General features: G+C 39.7%; 1 protein-coding gene across 1 annotated transcript in view; it reads left to right on the top strand.

Moving 5' to 3' along the window:
• The window catches only part of tada1 (transcriptional adaptor 1), a 54,991-nt gene extending 49,979 nt beyond the window's left edge, over window positions 1-5,012 (top strand). The window contains exon 8 of the mRNA XM_069937511.1: window positions 247-5,012. Within this exon, the coding sequence (XP_069793612.1) occupies window positions 247-396 (150 nt within the window). The 3' untranslated portion in view covers window positions 397-5,012. The remainder of the gene's footprint in view (window positions 1-246) is intronic.
• Window positions 5,013-10,540: the final 5,528 nt, after the last annotated feature.

Consider the following 10,540-nt stretch of genomic DNA (forward strand, 5'->3'; position numbering starts at 1 on the left):
CCACACGAGCTCAGCTCAGAATTAAGTTAAACTGAAATAATCAATACCTCTCACCTCTTTATATATCACTATCTCCCTTTTGTGTTCTGATGCAGAATCTCAATCAGAAACATCCCTCTGCCTCCACAGATACTTTGAGTTCCTCCAGATTTTTGATGAAATCGTTATTTATCTTCTCTTGATATGAAATATTTCCATTTATCCATTGCTTTCCTTGCATTTGTATTTTTTTTTAAATTTTCTTAGGTACACAGGGAAGTGATACCAGCCCACACAGTCTATGCCTTGAACATGGAAAGAATATTAACTAGACTTTGGCACCCTAGCCATGAGGAGTTAGAGCAGGATAAGATCCATCGACAGAGACTGGCAGTCAAAGAAGGTCTTGTCTGTTGACTGGTTGGAGCCAACTTTTGGAGCTCAGAGCATGCTTTGCATTGACTGCTAAAGAACAAGATAAGTAATGACTCAGATTAAATCCCTCCTCAACTTTCATTTTGTGTCTGTACCGCCAATGGATAATCTCTGCTCTGGTGACCAATATTGCTCAGTCCTCATGACAAACATCACTTAAAACAATGGAAGATTTTACTTCAATTTGACAATTTTGATAAAATATTTGCAATAAAATTTGCAGAACTGTATTTGCCTTTCATCCATAAAGGTTCCTACATTGGTGCCATACATTACAAACAATTGGTTTGGTCAGATTTGCCTTGCGGAAATTTTCTTTGAGATTGCCTCGTGATAATTCTCTACTAATGTTCTCAGATTCCTTATTCATATTTCCTTGTAAGAAAGGAGGAGACTGTTTGGCCAATCGAGTCAGCATTGGCCATTAGAGCAATCCCATTTTCCCACAATTCCCTCTCATTTCTGCTTTTGCACATGCCATGAGCATGTGCTGATTCTCCCACCAGCCACTGACCCTATAAGTAATCTATAGTTACCAAGTAATGTCACGACCAGCATGTCTTTAGGATTTGAAAGGAAATGTTTCCAATTACAGGGAGAAGGTGCAAAGTCCTCATAGCATCAGAAGTTAGGATGGAACCTGTCTCAAATTGAAACAGCAATATATCCTGCAGCAACACTGCCGCCCTGTGGTAGCAGAGACCATAGAACAATAACAGCACAAAAACAGGCCACTTTAGCCCCTCTAGTCTGAGCCGAACCACTTTATTTTGCCTTGTCCCACTGATCTGCACTCAGTCCATAGCCCTCTATACCTCTCCTATCCATATACTTGTCCAAATTTCCCTTAAATGTTAAAATAGAGCCTGCATCTACCACTTCAGCTGGAAGCTTGTTCTACACTCCCACCACTCTCTGTGTGAAGGTTTCCTCTTCATGTTCCCCCTAAATTTTTCCCTTTCACCCTTAACCCATGTCCTCTTGTTTGAATCTCACCCACCCTCAATAGAAAAACCTGATCTACATTTATTCTGTATATCCCCCGTCATAATTTTAAAAATATCCATCAAATCACCCCTCATTCTTCTACACTCCAGGGAATAAAGTCCTAACCTGTTTAACCTTTTCCTGTAACTAAGTCCTTGAAGTCAGGGCAACATCCTAGTAATCTTCTCTGCACTCTCCTGTACTTTGATAAATACTTTGATTTATGAAGACCAATATGCCAAAAGCTTTCTTTACAACCCTATCCACATGTAACGGCACTTTCAGGGAGTGAGGTATCTGTATTCCCAGATCTCTCTGTTCTTCCTCACTACTCAATGCCCTATCTCATTTACTGTGTATGTCCTTTCTTGGTTTGTCCTTCCAAAATGCAACACCTCACACTTGTCTGCATTAAATTCCATCTGCCATTTTTCAGCCCACTTTGCCAGCTGGTCCAGATCCCTCTGTAAACTTTGAAAACCTTCTTTGCTGTCCACAACACTGCCAATCTTAGTGTCCTCTGCAAATTTACTAATCCAATTTACATCAACATCCAGATCATTAATATAGATGACAAACAATAGTCCCAGTACTGATCCCTGAGTCACACCACTAGTCACAGGCCTCCAATCTGATAAGCAATTATCCACCGCTACTCTCTGGCTTCCCCTGTCTGGCAATTGTCGAATTCAGTTGACTACTTCACCATGAAAACCTAGCATCTAAATATTCCTGACTAACCTCTCATCCAGGACCTTTTCAAAGGCCTTCAAAGGATCTTTCCTTTGTCAACTTTCCTGGTAACCACATTAAAAAAAAACTGTATAAGATTAGTTAAGCACAATCTACCACACGCACTCACACTCTTCTGGCTATCCAAATTATTATATATCCAATGTCTTAGAACACCTTCCAAAAATTTACTTACTACTGACATGAGGCTCACTGGCCTATAATTTCCAAGGTTACTTTTGGAGCATTTTTTAAACAACAGAACAGCATGAACTACCCTCCATTCCTCTGGCACCACACCTTTGGCAGGACATTTTAAATATTTCTGTCTGAGCCCCTGCAATTTCTGCACTAACCTCCCTCGAGGTCTGAGGAAATGTTTTGTCAGGTCCTGGGGATTTACCTTATTCACTTTAAGACAGCAAGCACTTACTCCTCTTTAATCTGTATGGATTCCTGACCTTGATGCTTGTTTTCCATTCTTCCTACGACTCTATGCCAATTTCCTTAGTGAATACTGAGGGGGAAAAAATTAATATCTCCCCATCTCTCTTTGGCTTTATACAAATCTGACCACTCTGATCTTCCAAGGGAACCAATTTTGTCCTTTACTATCTTAATTTGCCTGAAGAAACCTTTAGGATTTTCCTTCACATCGTCTGCCAAAGCCACCTCGTGTCTTTTAGCCTTCCTGATTTCTTTCTGGAGATTTTTCTTGCATATGTTATTCTTCTGAAGTACCTAATTTTCTCTATGCTGTTATGCACCTCTCTCTTCTTTTGAACCAAATCTCCAATATCCCTTGAAAACCAAGGTTCCCTATACCTTCTAACCTTGCCTTTGATCCTGACAGGAAATCCAGACTCAAAATTTCACCTTTTGGAGGTCCTCCATTTACTTTGCACATCCTTGCTGGAAAACAACTTATCCCAATCCACACATTCTAGAACCTTTCTCATTTTCTCATATTTAGCCTTTCTCCAATTTAGAATCTCAACCCGAGGCTTAGACCTACCCTTCTCCAAAATGAACTTGAAACTAATGGCATTGTGATCACTGGACCCAAAATGTTCCCCTACACATATCTCTCACTTGTCCTGTCTCAATCCCTCATAGGAGATCCAGTATTGCATCCTCCGTGGTTGTTACCTCTATATATTGGTTTAGAAAACTTTCCTGAACACTTTTAACAAACTCCCAGCTATCCAGCCCTTTTACGATATGGGAGTTCCAGTCAATATGGAAGTTAAAATCACCTACTATCACAACTTTAGATTTTCTACAGAGTCTGCTCTCTCTCGACTGATTTGCTCCTCCAATTCTCACGGACCTTTGGGCGGTCTATAATATAACCCCATGAGTGTTCTCATACCTTTTCTGTTCCTCAGCTCCACCCATATAGCATCAATCTCAAGTGGTTACCATGCTGGAGGTTGAAATTTCACACAAAACAGGTTGAGCAAAGATTTGCCACTAGATTGTCATGTATTTAAAGGCCTGCCTGTGGTTTACCTTTTGTGTTTAATACCTGTTGAATTGTGAAGGGAAAAACATTGTTAATTAGCTTCTGATTCCTCTTTATTCTTGCTAGTTTTTCCAGAAACATTTTAATTGAAGGAAAATATCTTCATCACTTAGCAAAGCATCTAGTTGTATGAACAACAATGCATTGTAATAACAACATGGAATAAGTTTATTTTTGTAAAATGGGGAAAGTGAGATTAAATCTATAATGCATGTTCTTTTTGTATATGTTTTATATTTTTGTTTTACACTTGTGTATGTTTTTATTTTGTAGTTAGTTCATGACGGAAATATGCTGTTGTAATTTCATTTCTGTAATATTGAATGTCATTTACATTATGATGCATTCGTGTATGGATGTATTTTTATATATAGGTGTTTGAGTATATATGTATACAGGTGGTCCCCAACTTATGATGGTTTGACTTGCGATTTTTTTGCAGTTACGATGGTTCGCATCCGTACTTCGAATTTTAATTTCGATCTGTACCCGCGCTTGCAAACTGTGGTACACTACTCTCTTGTGATGCTGGGTGATGGCAACGTCCTGAGAGAGTATTGTACTGCATACCTGTCGTGATGCAGTGTGCTTTCAGCTGTGTACTGTACATTAATAGCTATGATGTTTGGTTTTATGGCTTACAATGAGAGAGTACTCACACTCACACACACCAACCACCCCTCCCCTGAGGTAGGCTAAGCAGTCTAACCAGAGATAGTGGTGTCAGGAGAGGCGATGGTGAGTTTGAGATATTATATTATCAAAACTAAGCTGAGGCACGTATGCAAGGATACAGTGTTTGTATGTGTTGTGTGTGTAGACATGCACCTATAAACACACACACACACACACACACACACACACACACACACACACACACACGCACATATATATATATTTTTTTTTTTTCAAACACTATATCCTTGAATACTTGCCTCAACTTACATTTTTGATAATATAATTATCTCAAACTCACCATCGCCTCTCCTGACATCACTATCTCTGGTTAGGCTGCTTAGCTTACCTCAAGAAGTGGATGAATAGAAATTCTTCCAAATTGCTGGGAAAACCAAGTGTTGGTTCTTGTTATATAATCTGTATATAGTGCCAATTGCATTCTTTCCTTTTCATCCTCCCTCCTCCTTTATTCCTCTCCCCCCACTGACACAGATCGGCTACCACACATGTAACTTTTATTTGGACATTTTTATTGCTATCAGTTTTTCTTTAATCTTATGATTCAGTTTGTGGTGGGATTTCAAGTTGCACATTTTGCAGTTAAGACATGGTGGATGTCATCTTTAATGTGATTGAAAAATCATCTGAATGTTCAATATTAAATCATTTACTTTTCTCCTGCCCTCACATTCAATTATATAATGGGTGTCTGCAAAATTATGGTGAATCTAAACACTTGACTCCAATGAACAGTGAGTGCAGCCTATTATACACAGCCTTCATTCTGCAGGGATATCCAGCAGGGAAATTGCAATCATATTACCCATATTTACCAGGAGTGAAATATAAAAGTCTGCAAATGCTGAGATTGTAGTTGAAATGCTGGAGGATTTCTACACAGAATGCTGTCACCAGAGAGCAGCAGCAATCATCAAGGATCCACATTATCCAGGACATGCTCTAATCTCACTGCTGCCATCAGGAAAGGGGTACAGGTGTCACTAGATCTGTATCTCCAGGTCAAGAATAATTGCTACCTCTCAACCCTCAGAACCCTGAACAAGAGAATTGTTCTGAGACTCATTTAAGAACTCTTTGCTTATTATTTATTACTGATTATTTTTTTCTGTAATTCTTTTGTTCGTTTGTTTCTTTTGTATACATTTCTTACATGAGTACAGTTTACAGTTACCAGTAATTAGAAATTCTGTCTGGCCTGAAGGAAAAAGAATCTCAGGGTTGTATGTGATGTCATGTATGTACTCTTGACAATAAATTTGAATTCAGCAGGTCATGCAGAATTCTATGGATGCTGTGTGACCTGAGTTCCTCCAGCTTTTTTGTGCTTTTACCCATACTTACCATATTGACTGAATATAGACTGACTGCAGCTGTTTGAAGTCGTATTTCTGCAAAGCCACAGATCCTGCTTTTCATGGTTTTTTTGGCTGAGACTCAAGGGGAGCAGTGCTGCACATCACTGCTTTCCATCATCACAGTCTATTGGTGGCTCCTAAGGTCTCAGTGTATTAGATATAACTCCCTCACATGCATCTTCCCCAGTTTCAAGCAAAAAAATTACTTGTTGTAAATTTCTGCTACTAAACGGAGAAAGGTTCCCAATGAGTGGAATGCAAAGCAATGCAACTGATTTTGAGCATGAAATATAAAATCTTTGCATGCAGCTGCAGAAGATAAGTAGATTGATGCTTACGACAGACATAGAATTCCTGGAGGAACTCAGCAGGTCAGACAACATCCATGAGTAGAAGTGGTCAATGTTTTTGGTCTGAATCCATTATCAAGAATTAATCAATTGATCTATAGGCCTTTATTGCTAAGGGTTGAAATTTAACAATAGAGAAGTACATGGTATTGGTTAATCTATAACTGGAGAATTTATTTTTTTAATAGTTTTGATGTGGTTCCCCATGATGGGCTCTTCCAGAAACTTATGAGGGATGGAATCTATGGGAACTTGGCTATGTGAATTTGAAATTGGCTTGCCCAGAGAAAGAGTGTATTCAGCCTGTGGTGGTGGGGAGGGGGGGGGGGGGGGGCTGGGGGAGGCTGTGGAGTAAGTGACTTGTGTTCCACAGGGATCTGTTGTGCTTTCCCTGTACTTTATGGTTTCTATAAATGACTTGGATGATGGAGCGGGCCAGTAAGAATGCACATGGAACAAAGGTAGGAAATGTTATTGTTAGTGTTGAAAGTTGACATAGTTTACACTAGGATATAGACAGAATGCAGTGTTGGATGGAGAAGTGGCAGATGGATTCATTTTGTGTGAAGTGATCCTCTTTGGAAGGTCAAACTTGAAGGTAGAGTACGTGGTTAGTAACACAATTCTTCACAGTGTGGATGAACAGGAATCTTGGGGTCAAAGTCAATAGATCCTTCAAGATTGCTGTGCAACCTGATAAGGGACTTGAAGGTAGAGTACGTGGTTAGTAACACGATTCTTCACAGTGTGGAGGATCAGGAATCTTGGGGTCAAAGTCAATAGATCCATCAAGATTGCTGGGCAACCTGATAAGGGAGTTAAGAAGGTGAATAATGTATTTGCCTTCATTAGTCAGGGAATTGACTTGAAGAGTTACAAGTTAATGTTGCAGCTCTACAAAACTGATTAGACCACTCTAAGAATATTATATTCAGTTCTGATCACCTCATTGTCAGAACTATGTGGAAGCTTTAGGAACGGTGAAGATGAGATTTACTGGCTGCTGCTTGCATTGGTTAACATGTCATTATGTAAGTTGAGCGAGCTAGGACTTTTCTCTTTAGAGTGACAGTCAGAATGAAAGGTGTCTTAGTAGAGGTATACACAATTATGAGATGCATTGAGAGAGTCAGATTTTTTTTTTTTACACACACACAGAATAGTGGATGCTTGAAATGCTTTGCTAGGGATGATGGTGGAGGCTGGTATGCAGAGATTTAAAAGACTTCATTAGGCACACAATGTAAGAAAAGTAGAGTGTTGTGGGCTGTGAGGTTGGGAAGGTTAAATTGACGTGGAGTAGGTTTACATAGGTTGGCACAACATCATGGGCTGAGGGGTCTGTACTGTTCTATGTTTTGCTTTCCTCATTTAAGATAGTTTACACCAGTATTTGAGGGAATCCAGAAGGAATTCGTGAGGTTAATTTCTGTACTATTAGAGAAAAAAAAAAGTTACACTTGGTAAGTAAGAATTTTTAAAAAATCAACCGATGCTGAAAATCTGAATAAAAAACCAAGCCCATTCAGGGTTTCATCTCCAAACATCAACATATATGTTCCTGGTGAAGATGAGGTGAGGCCAGAGAATCAGATGCCATCACCACTCTAAGACAGAAGCAGCAAAAATTGTTTAATTAGTCTCTCTCACAGCTTAAGCCTCTTTCTTCAAAGCAACTTCAACCATCTTGATTTCTAATTTTTAGCAAATCCTAATGAAAGGGCATTGATCTGAAACAGACTGAGTAATTTCAATATCCATTGTTTTATGTTGCCAGCATCTGCAATTTTCAATTCACTTATGTAGTTGTGCAAAATAAATTTTCGAACCAGCATTTTCTTAGGTGCAATTCGGCCTGTGCATGATAGTTTTGGCCTGTGCATAAGTCTTCGCACTTGGAACACCTGATCTTTTTACCATTCACGTGACTTCTCAGGTGAGTGGAGTTAGTCATCTGTTAGAAGTAGACAGTCCACTCTTCACCTTCAAAGTCACTCCAATATTCAGTGAGGCTAAAGCTGATTATGAAAAACAACTCCATATTTAGCAATGACAGTAAAAGAATATTAACCATTGGGTAAGGGGCATGAGCCAGTATAATGAATCCTAAGAACATCTTAAGAAATGCACTTGTATGAAAAAGTCTGTTTGAATGTTCTGGAAAGCTGGAAACTTGTATTTATAAATACAGTCTGCAACTTTTGAGCCATGTGCAGACTCCTGTGTGAGATTGGCTGCAGGTGGCAGTGTCTCACTGTAACTGTGTTCTCAAAAGTTGCAAAGCAAAAATAAAGTATGTTGCAGCTGTATGCTTGTCAACTATTTGCAATTCCCCTTTAGCAGGGCAACTTTATCACACAGAGATTGGTGGGTAAATGGAACAATCTGTCAGGGAAAGTGGTGGAGACAGGTTCAATTATGGCATTTAAAATACATCAGGTACATGGATTGAAAAGACTTGGAGAGAAATGGGCCAAATGCAGGCTAATGAGACTAGTTCACTTGGACAACTTGATTGGCATGCACAAATGAGGCTGAAGGAGCTGCTGTTATGCTGTAGAACTCTATGAAAACAGACATTGATGGCTAAATTCATCCCCACTACCTGTGCATTCTCAAAGTCTTAAGATGACAAAGGGAATGACTGTTCTTAGTCCAAGAAATCAAATCTAGATGTTAGCTTATAGTTTGCCAAGTAGCAATGAGCTCTGCTTTTTGGTACTTCTCAAATATATAGACAACACCTAATTATAATTTAACTCATACCAGTGCAAAGTGTTGCATATTGGGAGATTAAACCAGGGCAGATCTTACAGCATGAATGGTGGCACCCCGGGGACTCCAGTAGAACATAAGAGACTTAAAGATACAAGTTTCACTGAAGTAATGACACAGGCGAACTAAAATGGTCAGGGCATTGAGTACAGGGGCAGGGACATCATGTTTCAACTGCACAGTCATTATAGAGCAGGGGTCGGCAAAGTGGTCTATATTGACCCCTGGGGTCAATGGGACTATCAAAGGGGTCGATAAATGTCTAGGCTATAGAGAAATTTATTATTGATAATATTTATGTATTTTATACAAGATTCCATGAAGAGGTCGATGGTTTTAAAAAGTTTGCCAACCCGAGAAAAAGTTTAACTTTAGCCACCCAGCTATCAGAATGATATTAATTCAAAATAGTGTACGAAAGATTACCAGGACTATTTTGAATTATGAGGAGAGGCAGGATAGGCTGGGACATGCACCGCTTAGATAAGGTAAACAGTCGAACACTTTATCATAGGGTCGAGGTGTCTAAAACTAGAGATGTTGATTTAAAATGAAAGGAAAGATTTAAAAGGGACTCAAGGGGCATGCTCTTCACCCAGTGGGTGGTGGGTATATTGAAACAAGCTGCCACTGGAAATGGTAAAAGTGGGGACAATTGTTCACATTCAAAAGACCATTAGACAGGTATGTGGATGGGAAGCATTTAGAGGGATATGGGCTGAATGCAGGCAACTGAGAAGTTTGGTCATTGAGGACAAGTACCAAATGACTTGTTTCCATGTTGTAGAATGCTATAGAACTTCAGAGCAGTGGAGAAATGCCCCTAATATTGCCTCATTAAAATCCTCCAACCTATTGGCAGGATATGCAAATGAATGCCCATGTCAGCCCAACATCCTCAACTTCCAAGCTCTGAACTCATTCAGCAAGCTTCATTGATGATGGAGCACATGTTCTGCTTGTTTGATACCAGCAGTGGGTTGTATACAGTAAAAGAAGGGCTGAAAGGATGGAGATTGAAAAATTGGCTGAATGGTGCACAAACAACAACCTTGCACTCAATATCACCAAAACTAAGGAGTTGATTGTTGACTTCAAGAAAGGAAAGCCAGAGGTATACAATCCAGTGGTCATTGGTGGATCAGAGGTGGAGAGGGTGAGCAAATTTAAGTTCTATCTTGGAGGATCTTTTCTGGACTCAATACACCAATGGCATCATGAAGAAAGCACGTCAATGCCTCTACTTCCTCAAGAGTTTTCAGAGGTTTGGAACAATACCAGAAACCCTGGCAAATTTCCACAAAGGTGTGGTGACCTAGTGCATCATGATCTGGTATGCAAAGATCAATAAGTCTGAGCATAAAGCCCTCCAAAAGGTAGTGGACACAGCCCAGGACATCACAGGCAAAAGCCTCCCCACTATTGGATACATCTACAGCGAACACTGCCATTGGAGAGCAGCAACAATCATCAAAGACCCATACTGCCCAGCACATGCTCTGTTCTTGCTGCTGCCATCAGGGAAGAGGTATAGGTGTCACAAGATTCACACCACCAGGTTCAGGAACAGCTGCTACCCCTCCACTATCAGACGCCTCAACATCAAATTCAATCAGAGACATTTAAGGACTCTTATTTGTGCACTTTATTGATTTTGTTTTTGTTCTCTCTGCAGTTAGTTTGTTTGCATTAATTATCTGTTT

This window comes from Narcine bancroftii, chromosome 5, assembly GCF_036971445.1.
Source record: "Narcine bancroftii isolate sNarBan1 chromosome 5, sNarBan1.hap1, whole genome shotgun sequence".
Classification (NCBI taxonomy): domain Eukaryota; kingdom Metazoa; phylum Chordata; class Chondrichthyes; order Torpediniformes; family Narcinidae; genus Narcine; species Narcine bancroftii.